Genomic DNA, 15,920 nt, shown 5'->3' with positions numbered 1-15,920 from the left:
TCTTCTTCCATTTAAGAATTATGTAGGTCACTGTGTTCTTGGGGACCTTCAATGCTGCAGACAGTTTTTGGTACCCTTCCCCAGATCTGTGCCTCGACACAATCCTGTCTCGGTGCTGTATGGACAATTCCTTTGACCTCATGGCTTGGTTTTTGTTCTGACATGCACTGTAAACTGTGGGACCTTTCCAAATCATGTCCAATTTACCACAAGTGGACTCCAATCAAGTTGTAGAAACATCTCAAGGATTATCAATGGAAACTGGATGCACCTGAGCCCAATTTTGAGTCTCATAGCAAAGGGTCTGAATACTTATTATGTAAATAAGGTATTTCTATTTTGTTATTTTTAATACAGTTGTCATTATTGGGTAATGTGTGTAGATTAATGAGGGTATTTTTTTATTTAATCAATTTTAGAAATAACGCTGTAATGTAACAAAATGTGTAAAAAGTCATGGGGTCTGAATTCTTTCCAAATACACTGTATATTCAGCATGACATTCATGTGAGTATTATAATATGATTACACAACCCAAAATTAATGTGAAATGCACTCATAACTTGATAGCAATATATTTAGACTACTTTGCGTTTGTCTGGGCTTGCTAGCAGTATCCGGTAGCCAGACAGTAGCCCTGGGAAGTGAAATGCAGTCTGGGAATCGTAGTATGCTGTGTAAATTCCATTGTATTTCTATGATGTGTAGACTATTGTAATATTCAAGCTCCATATGGTCACTGTGGGGACAACATTGTCGATGCACTTATCAATGAAGACGGTGACTGATGTGGTAAACTCCTCAATGCCATCGAATGAATCCCGGAACATATTCCAGTCTGTGCTAGCGAAACAGTCCTGTAGCTAAGCATCCACTTCATCGGACCACTTCCGTATTGAGCACATCACTGGTACTTCCTGTTTTTTTTTTTTTTTTTTTTTTTTTAAATTTTATATATATATATATATATTTTTTTTTTCTGGGGGGAATGGATCAGCTTAATATTGCAGATAGATTGTATCTTCTATCAATGTAATTGTCTGCATCACTTCCAATCCCCCATGTTTTTTTATATTTTTTATTTTTTTATATATATACTCCCCTTTATTACTTTTCAACCCCACCATCCTTTCCCTACTTGGAGTAAATTAGTGAACAACAATGCCCAGGCCTCTACTTCCGGTCTATACTTACTATCTACACCTTATGGACAGAGTTAATTTTACAATAATTCTATTATATATATATTTATTTATTTTTATTTATTTATTTTTGCTCCTGAACTACTTCTACTCTCATCCTCTCCGATCATTTTCATGATGTCCATCCGGTTTGCTTCTATATGCCATATCTTTCTAACTGTGCTCTTTCCCAAAAGCTCCCAACATACAACCTATATACTTATTATGGACACAGTATGCTTACATTATTAGCTATCTTTGTTATTATTTGTTGTTATTTGTTATTAGTCCCAACCTTCAACTTTATTCAATACCTCCCATCTATCTCTTAACACCATCCATATAGGATTTCTATTTGCCATATATATTTCAACCGTACTGGGATGTTTTACAAAAGTTCTGAATCTTTCTATTCTCATTGCTTCTACAGATTGTGAATTAAAAATAAACATTTTAGCTAAAAGTATTATTATATTATTGATTGATTGACTATGACTTTTCAGATCACCCAGTAATGCTATCTGCAAGGTTAGTTCCAGGTAAATATTGCAATCCTTTAGCCATTCCTGGACCTGTGTCCAAAAACAAGCTTCAAATGGACAGAACCAAAACAAATGATCTAATGATTCTGTCTCTTCACAGCAAAATCTGCAGAGCTGGGAAGATTGTATCCCCCATATAAATAACATTCTATTGGTAGCAAGAATTTTATATAATAATTTAAATTGAAAGATTCTAATTTTTGAATCCGGTGTCGTTTTGCGTGTCAGTTCATAAACACTATGCCATGGGATCGGTACGTCAAAGATCTCTTCCCAACTATTTTGCAATCTATATGGGACGGCTGTCAATCCTTTGGTCCTTAAGTGAAACTGATATACTTTTTTATTTATCACAGTTTTCCTTAACCAATTATGTTCTTTAATGCAAGGCCGACAGACAAGTTCCTTACTTTCTCCCCCTTCCACTTTCCTCTTCCACTTTTGCGGTAAGGCTGCAATTATTTGGTTGTAATTTTGGGTAGCGCAGACATTTCCATATGTTTTTGTTAGCTGCATGTGCGTCATAACTCCACCAGTCCTACCGATGATATCATTTACGAAGATTATACCTTTTTTAAACATTCTGTCAAAAAATAAAGGTTTTTTGTTAATTAGTATATTTGAATTTAACCACAATATTTGTTGCATTATTTGTTCTGTCGTTTCTGGAGGATGAAATTGAAATTGCAACCAACTTTCCATAGCTTGTTTTAGAAATAGTGACATTTGGGAGATTATTTCCTTTTCAAATAACTGAAAGTGAGAGGTTGTAATCTGAATAAAGGGAAAAAGGCCTTTCTTGAACATTGGGTGAGACAATCTTACTAATTTGCTTGAGAACCAGTTCAGATTTAAGTATAACTTTTGTATGATTGAAGCTTTTAGTGATAGGTCTAATGCTTTAATATTTAATAATTTCTGTCCTCCGAATTCATATTCATTATATAAATATGCTCTTTTAATTTTGTCTGGCTTGCCGTTCCAAATAAAATTGAATATTTTTTTCTCATATAATTTAAAAAACTGTTCGCTAGGCGTAGGCAAGACCATAAGCAAATAGGTAAACTGGGATAATACTAAAGAGTTAATCAGTGTGATTTTTCCACAAATTGACAGGTATTTTCCTTTCCATGGTAGTAAGATCTTATCTATTTTTGCTAACTTTTAAACTTACTGTTTGAGTTTTTGCCTTGTAAGCAGGAACTAGGAGGGACAGAGTTATGGTCAGATTTGCCAAATGGAGGGCAAGGGAGAGCTTTGAATGCGTTTCTTTGTGTGGAGGTGATCTAGTTTCACAAGTGACATGCTGGTAAAAATTAGATAATAGATTTCAGTTTTGCTGCATTAAAATCACCAGCCACTAGGAGCGCCGCCTCTGGATGAGCATTTTCTTGTTTGCTTATGGCCCTATACAGTTTGTTGAGTTCATTCATAGTGCCAGCATTGGTTTGTGGTGGTAAATAGACAGACAATGAAAACTCTCTTGGTAAATAGTATGGTCTACAGCAGGGATCATCAACTAGATTCAGCCATGGGCCTATTTATTTCTTGAGCGGATGGTCGGGGGGCCGGAACATAATTACAAATAATTTGTATACTGCAAATTAACCGCAAGAAGCCCAAACAGATATGTTGTTTGACTAAAACATAATCATTTCAAACCTTGTTTACATTTGTATACGATCACGTGTCTCTATTCTGCTTGGGAATACTTTGGAACAGATTTCTTAAATTAAAATAATTTGGAGCAGATATCTTGGTGTTTTTCGTCTTATGTTCACAACAAAAAAAATATGTTGTTTTGGCTCAGAAAACTTTAGGGGCCACATAAAACCACCCATGGGCCAAATTAGGCCCGTGGGCCACCAGTTGGGGAACCCTGGTCTACAGTTTATCATGAGGTATTCTAACTCGAGCAGAACCTTGAGACTTCTTTAATATTTGCCAATAGAACGGAGGGTAGAGGCAGTTTATGTACTCACCAACGTAGTTTCGTCAGGGAGTCGGCACGTCGGCCTCTCTTACACCGCCACCACCTTTTCCGAGTCTCAGGGATTAGGGCCTGGTCCGGGTTGAACAGTATGGCCTGCGCCTCCAACTCGTTGAAGTAGAAATCTTCATCCAAATCTAGGTTAGTGATCGCTGTTCTAATGTCCAGAAGTCATAGGAAACGATGGCGGAAACATTATGTACAAAGACAGTTAAGATCAGCGCAAAACAACACACAAAATAGTAGTTTGTCAGGAGCCCGTAAAACAGCTGCTGTCCATTTGCAGTGCCGTTCTTCTGCCGGGAGCTAATGACTTACCGAGACTGATCTCAGAATGTGCCAAAGATTGTGAATGATAACTTTTATTTGTTCCGAGCATTTTGAGTAGCGCTTAGTAATAATAATTATTTTTGCGAGACTGTCTTAGAAAGAGATCACGTCTCTTTGTTTTGGATTTTCACGATGGCAGTATTGATCTGACCATTTTTGTACCACCTTTCATAGAATTTTCTTTGCATCTGTGTTTCTTTTGAAGTCTGATGTGTCTTTTTGATTCTGTAGAATTGCCTGTAAGGCAAACCGTTTTTCAAGGGATGGGGGTGACAGCTATCAGCCCTCAGCAAACTGTTATGATCAGTGGGTTTCTTGTAAAGATCTGTGTGTAGGACATTAACCTCACAAATAAGCAAAATATCAAGGAAACTGATTTGATGTGTGTCAGGTTGCATAATGAATCTTTGGTGCTCCGAACAAGAGTTAAAGGGATACTTCGGGATTTTGACAATGAAGACCTTTTATCTACTTCCCCAGAGTCCGATGAACTCGTGGATATCATTTTTATGTCTCTTTGTCCAGTATGGTTTTGACTAGAAAGAATACAGCTTTTGTCAGATTTGACTTTTCGTAGCAGGTTAGGAGAATTGGGTTAAGGATAGGAAAAGGGTTAGGGTTAGCAAAAACGCAACAAAAAAAAAACACTTTTGATGTCAATTTGACAAAAGCTGTGTCAAGGTAGGTAGTTTCGCGAGCCAATGCTGACTGAAAGTCTACAGGATAAGCAGCTGTTCCCATTGACTTCCAGTCATTGTGCTAACGCTAGTTGGCATTTGATGATGAGCGAACTGGAATGGAAAATCAGAGTGGAACAAAGATATCAATGTACCATTTCCAAATAATAATGTTGGGCAAAAAATGTTATTTTTTGAGAGGGTTGAGAATTGACTGTTTCTCCATGTAACCCACATACAAATTAGCATAATTAGGAGCCATTGGGGATCCCATAACAGTACCCTTCATCTGGATAAAGAAATAGTTTTAAACATGAAATAATGATGTGTGAGCCTGTTTTGTTTTGCCCTTATGGTCATAATGCTAATATGGTCATCTTCTTCTAGGTCTGTTGCATCATAAAGGAGACAAGGTGAACTTCTCGTCACGTTTCGGCCAGGGCTCCATCATCGGAGTGCACCTGGACACATGGCACGGAACACTCACCTTCTTTAAGAACCGCAAGTGCATAGGTAATTACAGGGGTCACAGGTCAAGGAGACCAGGTGGGGTGAGGCAGTGTTGGGAGTAGTGATTTACATATAGTTCAACTAGTAATTTAATTACGTTTTGCAGTAGCTTGGTGGTAGTTGAACTAAATTCAAATCTTGGTAGCGTTTTCAGTAGTTAATTACTTTTTTACCATGTAGTGTTGTAGCTAACTACTGGAACAACACACTACTTTTTTGGCAAAAAGATAAGAAAAAGTAGGCAAGAATGTCCTGTCTTTTACGGCATCAGACATGCCTAATTCTCACTTGAAACAGTTTTTGTTAATAATAGGCTAAATTACACATTCTGTTAACATTTGACTGTTCTTGCAATTTGTAGTCTGACATTTCAGATTTAGATATAATTTATCACAAAGTAGTTTGGATGCAGTGAACTACTTTTTCAAAGTAACTTTAGTTAAGTAAACTATATTTTTCTTAAAGGAAAATTACACTCAAACTATATTTTGGTATTTGCTTGATTAGTCCATTGTTGATATAGTCCCAAAATGTTTAGCATGCCAGCAATCAAGTTACAGAAATACTGCCGGTGAGATCGGTTTTTGGGTGGAGTTTTCCTTTAAGGGTAGCTTAACTTCCTCCAGTGTGAAGTAATTGGTAGCTTGGTAAACTATATTTTCAGGGTAGCTTCCCCAACACTGCATATTAGTTGGGCAGTATGTAACTAGATGGGCATTAGGGGCCAGTGTCCCAGGCACTGATTAAGCTTAGTCCTGGGCCACAATGCATGCTCAATGGAAAATCTCCTTTCAAAGTGATTTCTAGTCCAGGACTAGGCTTGATCTGGGATGGGAAAACCGGCCCTATATATCCCTTCTAGACCTAATTAACATGGAACCTACCTAGGACTTCTCATATTCCCCCTCTGCATGTACCCAGCTAGTTACCCAAGTGCTGCGCCTAGCCATTTGCTTGTGTGTGACGTTGGGTAATGTGACAGCAAATGGATCAATTTCCATTCTAAACTGTACATTAAAGTGTATATTCTATTCTGCAGGCGTGGCGGCTACGGAGCTACAGAACAAGCGTTTCTACCCCATGGCGTGTTCCACAGCAGCCAAGAGCAGCATGAAGGTGATCCGCTCCTGCTTCACGCCCACCTCCCTGCAGTACCTGTGCTGTGCCCGCCTCCGCCAGCTCCTCCCTGAGCGCCCAGACACCCTGAGCGTACTGCCGCTGCCCCCTGGCCTGCGCCACCTGCTACACAATAAGCTGGGCTGGGTCCTCAGCCTCAACAACGGCCTCTTGAGGGCCCCAGCGGGGGAGGAAGGGAGAGGGGGGGCCTTGGGGTCTGACTCGCCCCCTGCGCCCCCCTTGGCCGGGGCCTTGTCCTCTGAAAGCGATGACTCTGAGGGGTGTTCATCGGACCCGGAGGCGTGTCAGAGGAAGAGATGTCGTTGGACGTGACGGGAATCCGACGTGACCCCCAATATAAACACATGGGGTGCGTCCTAAATGACACCCTATTCCCTATATAGTGCACTACTTTTGACCAGGGCCCATATGGCTCTGATCAAAGGCCCATAGGACTCTGGTCAATAGGGTGCCATTTGGATGCAGCCATGAACTGGACTGGATCCCTGCCCCCTCCCTGAGACACACTCAAGTTATAACCCCTTACACACACACATATACGCATGCACACACGTTACCGTTAATGGGTGATCCCAGGACCTGGGGACAGTGTTGTGGGAACATTTAATCAAGATCAAACAAATGTGGCACTAAGACCTATGGCCAAATTTCAGTGTACATTAACAGTATATGCAACAACAATGATGACATGGAATCAATGAAAAGAGAACAAGTGCAGCATTATGTGGATTGTCACCACGCTTTCTCCTTGTACATGAAAGGCTGGTTGGATTGCTATAGGAGTGGCCCGTAAGGCCCTATTTTAAGTTTCTGTTTTAGCTGACCGACAAATGAAAGTTGAGTCCAGAGAGTTGTCACAATTTGGTTGCGCTTTCACGTCTCCAAGGCAACATTTATTTGTTACTTTTTTCTTCCCTCTTTGTTGTGCCTTTGTCTGGTCCTGGCACGAAAATTTGGACATTTTCTAAATAGGAGAAAAGGCCTGCTTAGGAGGTGGTCTTGGTCAGATTTCTTGCATGTAAAATATGACATTCAACAACTATCCTAGCTGGAAGACCGTCCCTAGATCAATGTCGATGGAGTCTGTCTGACCAATGGTTAAAGTGATGCAATTTGGCGAGAGCTTGCGTTTGTATGTCAGCAGCTGTTCTCTTCTGAAATCATAACTTCATTAGGCTGGCAGTAACACTGGAATTCAATCAAAGTTTTGGAAAATGTCTGTTCTTGCTCTTCAAGAATACGCAGTTCGAGTAATCCGTTTGACAGTTTTGAATACTCAGTGAAACAAAGTTATTTTGTTGTTAATAAACAGATTTGTTTCGGAGCAGGAACAATGTTTATTATTTTATTTAGATCAGCTTGACAATGTATTCCCCTGAATTATTTTTGTCATATCGACACCAGACATGGCATCATTTTTTATTTTATTTTACTAGATGTTTAGGGGGGGGGGGGGTTCTGATTAATTTTTTATTTATCACTCAATACTACTGTCGTATCAGATATGGGTTGGGGGAGTGATGACTGGTACACATACACTCTGTTGAACTGTGAGTTGTCACCCACCGTTCTTATACTGACCTCCCTGTAACGCTCTCCTTCTGCTTTATGGTTGACTCGTTGTGTCTGTTAGTCAGACAGACATTTTATTTTGTTGTCACGTGCATTTGGTTGGAACCCCTGTGCATCCAATGGTTGGGCTGCAGACAGTGTACTGAATAAAGGCAAAGGGGGTAGAAAAGGGGTATCCACATATTATAATCTGTGTTATTATTTTTTCACTGTACAATGTTGATTTTATGCATCTAAGCATTTGTATATACAGTTCATTCGGAAAGTATTCAGACCCCTTTACTTTTTCTACCTTTTGTTACGTTACAGCCTTATTCTAAAATTGATTAAATTGTTATTTTTTCTCATCAATCTACACACAATACCCCATAATGACAAAGCAAATTTATAAAAATAAGATCTCACATTTACATAAGTATTCAGACCCTGGAGCAGGTTTTCATCAAGGATCTCTCTATACTTTGCTCCGTTCATCTTTCCCTCGATCCTGACTAGTCTCCCAGTCCCTGCTGCTGAAAAACATCCCCACAGCATGATGCTGCCTCCACCATGCTTCACCTTAGGGGGGATGGTGATGAGCGGTGCCTGGTTTCCTCCAGACGTGATGCTTGGCATTCAGGCCAAAGAGTTCAATCTTGGTTTCATCAGACCAGAGAATCTTGTTTCTCATGGTCAGAGTGCTTTAGGTGCCTTTTGACAAACTCCAAGTGGGCTGTCACGTGCCTTTTACTGTGGAGTGGCTTCCGTCTGGCCACTCTACCATAAAGGCCTGATTGGTGGAGTGCTGCAGAGATGGTTGTCCTTCTGGAAGGTTCTCCGATCTCCACAGAGGGACTCTGGAGCTCTGTCAGAGTGACTATCGGGTTCTTGGTCACCTGCCTGACCAAGGCCCTTCTCCCTCGATTGCTCAGTTTGGCCGGGTGGCCAGCTCTAGGAAGAGTCTTGGTGGTTCCAAACTTCTTCCATTTTAAGAATGATGGAGGCCACTGTGTTCTTGGGGACCTTCAATGCTGCAGACATTTTTTGGTACCCTTCCCCAGAACTTTGCCTCGACACAATCCTGTCTTTGCACTCTATGGACAATTCCTTCGACCTCATGGCTTGGTTTTTGTTCTGACATGCACTGTCGACTGTGGGACCTTTATATAGACAGGTGTGTTCCTTTTCCAAATCATGTCCAATCAATTGAATTTACCACAGGTGGACTCCAATCAAGTTGTAGAAACAGGATGAGCTCAATTTCGAGTCTCATAGCAAAGGGTCTGAATACTTATGTAAATGTGATATTTCAGTTTTTTTGTTTGTAATACATTTGCAAAAATTAATAAACTGTTTTTGCTTTGTCATTATGGGGTATTGTGCGTAGATTGATGAGGGAAAAAAACAATTTAATCAATTTTAGAATAAGGCTGTAATGTGGCAAAAGTCAAGGGGTCTGAATACTTTCCGAATGTACTGTATTTTATTTAAATACATTTTCCAAATATATTTAAATATTTTATTTGTATTAATTCCAATATTATTTTTCTGTATGGGAGAAGCTGTGGCTACAACACAGTATCAAAGACAGTACAGTCGTGGTCAAAAGTATTGGTCTTCACAAAGTTCGCTGCTTCAGTGTTATGAGATATTTTTGTCAGATGTTACTATGGTATACTGAAGTATAATTACAAGCATTCCATAAGTGTCAAAGGCTTTTATTGACAATTATATTACATTTATGCAAAGAGTCAATATTTGCAGTGTTGACCCTTCTTTTTCAAGACCTCTGTAATCCGCCCTGGCATGCTGTCAATTAACTTCTGGGCCACATCCTGACTGATGGCAGCCCATTCTTGCATAATCAATGTTTGGAGTTTGTCAGAATTTGTGGGGTTTTGTTTGTCCACCCGCCTCTTGAGGATCAATCACAAGTTCTCAATGGGATTAAGGTCTGGGGAGTTTCCTGGCCATGGACCCAAAATGTCGATGTTTTGTTCCCTGAGCCACTTAGTTATCACTTTTGCCTTATGGCAAGGTGCTCCATCATGCTGGAAAAGGCATTGGTCGTCACCAAACTGTTCTTGGATGGTTGGGAGAAGTTGCTCTCGGAGGATGTGTTGGTACCACTCTTTATTCATGGCTGTGTTCTTAGGCAAAATTGTGAGTGAGCCCACTCCCTTGGCTGAGAAGCAACCCCACACATGAATGGTCTCAGGATGCTTTACTGCTGGCATGACACAGGACTGATGGTAGCGCTCCCCCTGTCTTCTCCGGACAAGGTGTTTTCCGGATGCCCCAAACAATCGGAAAGGCGATTCATCAGAGAAAATGACTTTACCCCAGTCCTCAGCAGTCCAATCCCTGTACCTTTTGCAGAATATCAGTCTGTCCCTGATGTTCTTCCTGGAGAGAAGTGGCTTCTTTGCTGCCCTTCTTGACACCAGGCAATCCTCCAAAAGTCTTCGCCTCACTGTGCGTGCAGATGCACTCACACCTGCCTGCTGCCATTCCTGAGCAAGCTCCAGTCTGTTATTCTAACTCAATCAGCATGACAGAGTGATCTCCAACCTTGTCCTTGTCAACACTCTCACCTGTGTTAACGAGAGAATCACTGACATGATGGCAGCTGGTCCTTTTGTGGCAGGGCTGAAATGCAGTGGAAATGTTTTTTGGGGATTAAGTTCATTTTCATGGCAAAGAGGGACTTTGCAATTAATTGCAATTCATCTGATCACTCTTCATGACATTCTGGAGTATATGCAAATTGCCATCATCAACACTGAGGCAGCAGACTTTGTGAAAATTATTATTTGTATCATTTTCTAAACTTTTGACCACGACTGTACAGTATGTTTAGAAACTGTGACCGTATGATAGGATCCTTGTCACAGCACACAGGACAGTTTAAATCTTGCACTGGGAGAGATTATCTAGAAGCCATTTTTTCCTTCCCCATCCAATTCCATGTTAGCTAGCTAGCTACCTGTGTAGCTAACCCATAGACATAGATAGACATCGCATCATTGTATCTGTCCCAGTATGGCGTCTTTGAGAGCATGGGCAGCGCCACAGATTATCCATTATATCACGTGTCAAACTCATCTCACGGAGGGCCGAGTGTCTGCGGGTTTTCCATTCACCCTTGTACTTGATTGATGAATTAAGGCCACAAACTAGTAAGGATCTCCCCTCACCTGGTTGTTTTTAATTGAAAGGAAAAAACAAAAACATGCAGACACTCGCCCTTCGTGGAATGAGTTTGTCAGCCCAGCATTATAGTAACCAGATGCTCAAGTTGCCGCTCTAACAATGAAAATAAATGTCTTCAAAAATGGAAGGCAGTCTGGAGGAGGTAAGATCAGGTGGGACCATTCTAGCCAATGAGAGGGCAGATACGCGTGTGAACAACAGGCACAACTCCGAAAGTTTTTTTCTCTCAAAGTTGCCAGGATGTCACGTGTCCTACTTATATCAGTACACTTGTAACAACATAAGCATTACGAAACATATATTCAATCAAATATGCCACACGTAGCAAATAAGCAAATATAATTTTTAGTTAACCAAATTCAACACTTTCATTCATCTCCATACAAAAACTCCTCGCTTGGAGAGCAAAGAAAAAAAGAAAAACGGCACCTGCTGGAGAAGACAGATTTTGGGCCTGTGATGCCAAATAGTGTCGCTCTGCCAAATAGTACCCCCTTCGCGTCACAATTGGATTCGATGAGTTATCGCTTCTGTTGCTAGTGCTATTTTATTTTTATTTAACAAGGCAAGTCAGTTATGAACAAATTCTTATTTACAATGACGGCCTACTATTGCTAGACCCTTGCACATTTCTGACTGGCCTACCTAACGAACCAAAGCGAGAGAGAGATGGAGAAAGAAACAGAGAGAGAATGACAGCAGTGCAAATTTACTTAGACTTGAGTATTTCAACAACTCTTCTCTTCCAACTTGTTAGGCAATCACATGTACCTACGGGGGAAGGATGACCAACCACACAGGAGGGTGATTTTTACGAAGGAGGAGGCCGTACTGACCGAGATGCATGCTGGCCATTTCGGAGTGAAGCGCATTAATGCCAAAATCAACCTACCTACTGATGTGGAATTGTCAAGGAGGTGGACAGCTGGGCAAGTGAAATAACCTTTTGTTTATCAATCACATTCTATTATATCTGAAAGTATTATGATTTCAATGAATGTCATATCAGAGAGCACACAATGTTTCAATTTGTCACAGTGCTTAAAGCTCAGTACCCTGTCTACCCTGCCAGAATTGTGAGAGGGTGAAGACTGGCACCGGAGTTGAAGCCCATCAAAGTTGTTTCACCATGGCACATGATCGGTAAGTGGACCTCATCGGACCCTTCACGAAATTCAGGTATGGCAACAGCTGGTGTCTGACGGCGACCGATCACCTCTACCAAGTGGGTGGAGGTAATACCCATTAAGGTCAGTAAAGGAAGAGTACGTGCTTAACTCTAAATTCCCTTCTGTAACCCATTAAAAAGGGTGCTTGGAACCAAAAATAGATTTTTGTTTTGTATGATACTGTAAGAATATTCAAAGATAAATATACACAATGCAGGGGACTAGTGGTCAAGAGGGAATTAACGATCAATGGAAGTAGTTGTTTTTCAGTTCAACATCTGTTTTGAATCTTTGTATTGGTTCCAACCAGCTACTCATAGCTACATGTGGCAAGTTCTAATTGGTCCAAATGGTCTATACATTGAGCCTGAAACAAGATACTTGGTATTTGGCCATTGGCCCAATTTTAGTGCAAGGAATTCTAATTGGTCAGCCACATGCTAGGCTTGAGGCTATAAACTACATCCTGTCTCTTTGTTCAGTGGAGAAACATTGAGAACAGGGAAGAATGAACATCTACAATCTACTTTCCAGCATAACAACTATGATTTGTTCTCTTTGAATAAATATATTTTTCTCCCCCTGATTTGCTTTGGGGTCTGTGTTATTGAAGAATAACATCAACTCCTAAAAATACCCATCAAGGACGAGACTGGCGAGGCCACCTCCAAGGCGATGATGGACATCTTCAACACCAACGGTTCTCCTGAGGTCATCTTGAGTGACCAAGGTCATGAATGCTGGAACAAGGTAGGGATGTTATAGGTTATATTCTGTCACTAATGTTGTTTTTGTTTTTTACATATATATATATTTTATTTTTTTCATGGTACATAATCAGACATATTTCAATATCTTACATTGTCAATAGATATCGCTTTCCTACTCCAGGTTTGAATGAATGGCCATGGGCAAGTCCCTTAATGGGTACCAGGAACGGTGGGAGAACAACCTGAAGGTAATTCTCTTAGCACACAACAGCAGCGTCCAGGCCTCCACCGAGTACGGACAGAAGCCTATATACAATTATTGCATATACTGTAGTCTTTCAAATTTGTGATTGTCTATTGCTATTTTTGTATAACGTACTTTCAGATCACTGAAACCCCACCTCATATGGTGGAAGTTGTCGAACCAGATCAGAACGCCTTCGAGGACCAACTTCAGGCACGGACTGAGAAGGATGTGGAGGTTTTTAACCAGGTAAAAATTATTGTCCGCTGTTAATTTATTTTCAGGCCCTCCAAGAGATATGTAAGAAATGTATTTGTAATATGAAATATAATTGCATTTATTCCTGTTATCAATCAAGGTGAGACTGAACATCGACAAGGCGCAGGAGAAACAGATGGAGAGCTAACAAAGGAGAATCAAGAAGGGAACCAAGCGCTTCGACATACGGACAGATTACTTTGTTTGGAAGAAGGACGAAAGGAAGGCGAGAGCTGGGAAACCTCGATAGCTCTTTCGCTCCTAGCTGGGGTCATCATCTGTTAATGTGAATATAAAAAATCGCAGATAACTATTTGCATTTGCACACAAAATAACCTGATGCTAGGTTTAGTTTCCCTAACACTGATATTTTTCACTTCGTCTTCCTTGGGTTACCTCCGTGGAAGCCAACAATCTTCTCCAGTTGGACGATCGACCACTGAAAGCCCTTATGCCCTAAACTTCGGTGAAGCCCAATAGACAAAGTATGTTAAGCTTTGGTTGACATTTGAGAAAGCAAGAAATGGTAGTTATGCTGAGTTTATAAAAATGTACCTCTTCAATTTACCTCTCCAAATGACTTTAGGACCATCGACTGTCCGAGCCCCCCAGGAGGTATCCCATCCACCAGAGCCAGTGAGTTCGGATCAGTCTGATTCTCTGTGTTCTGAGTCGGAGGGGGGCCATCGAGGTAGGCTATACCTTCCAAAAACGGTTGAAAAGTACATATCTCCCATTTATAACACTGCACTAATCATCAAATTTTCTCACAGTAAAGTGTAACCTGTGTGTTTGCTTGTTTACATCTCTGTCTCCTACCCTGTTCCCTTTAACTCTACTTCTGTTCTCCAGGACATAGGGGTTCTGCCCAACACCCAGATGTGGATCCACCTAATGTCCTCCATTACCAACCACCCTCCAATTTTTCATTACATCATCTACAGCTACTGTTATTGTCATGTTGTCATTATCTTCTAAGAAAGTTTTCTTGCTCTATCATACTGGGGACATAATATGAGAGATACACAGATTAACTAAAAACACTAGCACTGCAAACACTCAGGACAAAGAGAACAGCAGTGCCTGGACTTTGCAGTCTCCCTCTTTAAGTCCCCTTTCTGAGACTGGCAGCCTCCCACCCCACAGCAAACACCTCTTCTACAGTTGAAGTCGGAAGTTTACTTACACCTTAACCAAATACATTTAAACTCAGTTTTTCACAATTCCTGACATTTAATCCTAGTAAAAATTCCCTGTCTTAGGTCAGTTAGGATCACCACTTTCTTTTAAGAATGTGAAATGTCAGAATAATAGTAGAGATAATGATTTATTTCAGCTTTTATTTCTTTCATCACATTCCCAGTGGGTCAGAAGTTTACATACACTCAGTTAGTATTTGGTAGAATTGCCTTTAAATTGTTTAACTTGGGTCAAACGTGTCAGGTAGCCTTCCACAAGCTTCCCACAATATGTTGGGTGAATTTTGGCCCCTTCCTCCTGACAGAGCTGGTGTAACTGAGTCAGGTTTGTAGGCCTCCTTGCTCGCACACGCTTTTTCAGTTCTGCCCACACATTTTCTTAGGATTGAGGTCAGGGCTTTTTGATGGCCACTCCAATACGTTGACTTTGTTGTCCTTAAGCCATTTTGCCACAACTTTGGAAGTATGCTTGGGGTCATTGTCCATTTGGAAGACCCATTTGCGATCAAGCTTTAACTTCCTGACTGATGTTTTGAGATGTTGCTTCAATATATCCACATAATTTTCCTTCCTCATGATGCCATCTATTTTGTGAAGCGCACCAGTACCTCCTGCAGCAAAGCACCCCCACAGCATGATGCTGCCACCCCTGTGCGTCACGGTTGGGATGGTGTTCTTCGGCTTGCAAGAACCCCCTTTTTCCTCCAAAAATAACAATGGTAATTATGGCCAAACAGTTCTATTTTTGTTTCATCAGACCAGAGGACATTTCTCCAAAAAGTACAATATTTGTCCTCATGTGCAGTTGCAAACTGTAGTCTGGCTTTTTTATTATGGTTTTAGAGCAGTGGCTTCTTCCTTGCTGAGCGGCCTTTCAGGTTATGTCTATATAGGACTTGTTTTACTGTGGATATAGATACTTTTGTACCTGTTTCCTCCAGCATCTTCACAAGGTCCTTTGCTGTTGTTCTGGGATTGATATGCACTTTTCGCACCAAAGTACATTCATCTCTAGGAGACAGAACGCGTCTCCTTCCTAAGCGGTATGACGGCTACGTGGTCCCATGGTGTTTATACTTGCGTACTATTGTTTGTACAGATGAACATGGTACCTTCAGGCGTTTGGAAATTGCTCCCAAGGATGAACCAGACTTGTGGAGGTCTACAATTATTTTCTGAGGTTTCTTTTGATTTTCCCATGATGTCAAG

The 15,920-nt window shown here is 40.8% G+C and overlaps 1 protein-coding gene across 4 annotated transcripts in view; it reads left to right on the top strand.

Annotated features, from left to right (window-relative positions):
* The window catches only part of LOC121569794 (SPRY domain-containing SOCS box protein 3), a 55,471-nt gene extending 41,012 nt beyond the window's left edge, over positions 1 to 14,459 (top strand). The window contains exons 6-15 of one of the 4 annotated variants that reach the window (XR_006001386.1): positions 5,108 to 5,233; positions 6,270 to 6,716; positions 11,889 to 12,274; positions 12,946 to 13,050; positions 13,192 to 13,258; positions 13,396 to 13,503; positions 13,613 to 13,798; positions 13,937 to 13,997; positions 14,099 to 14,203; positions 14,365 to 14,459. Coding sequence is in view for 1 of the 4 variants with exons in the window: in XM_041880994.2 (XP_041736928.1) it covers positions 5,108 to 5,233; positions 6,270 to 6,679 (536 nt within the window). In the remaining 3 variants the exon portion in view is untranslated. Of the gene's footprint in view, positions 1 to 5,107; positions 5,234 to 6,269; positions 8,126 to 11,888; positions 13,051 to 13,191; positions 13,259 to 13,395; positions 13,504 to 13,612; positions 13,799 to 13,936; positions 13,998 to 14,098; positions 14,204 to 14,364 lie in introns of those variants that run through there. The other 3 variants (XR_006001385.1, XR_006661185.1, XM_041880994.2) reach the window with 3 other exon arrangements.
* Positions 14,460 to 15,920: the final 1,461 nt, after the last annotated feature.

Source organism: Coregonus clupeaformis, chromosome 7 (assembly GCF_020615455.1).
Source record: "Coregonus clupeaformis isolate EN_2021a chromosome 7, ASM2061545v1, whole genome shotgun sequence".
Taxonomy (NCBI): Eukaryota; Metazoa; Chordata; class Actinopteri; order Salmoniformes; family Salmonidae; genus Coregonus; species Coregonus clupeaformis.
Note: the sequence above shows the minus strand (reverse complement) of the source record. Positions and strands in the feature narration are given on the sequence as shown.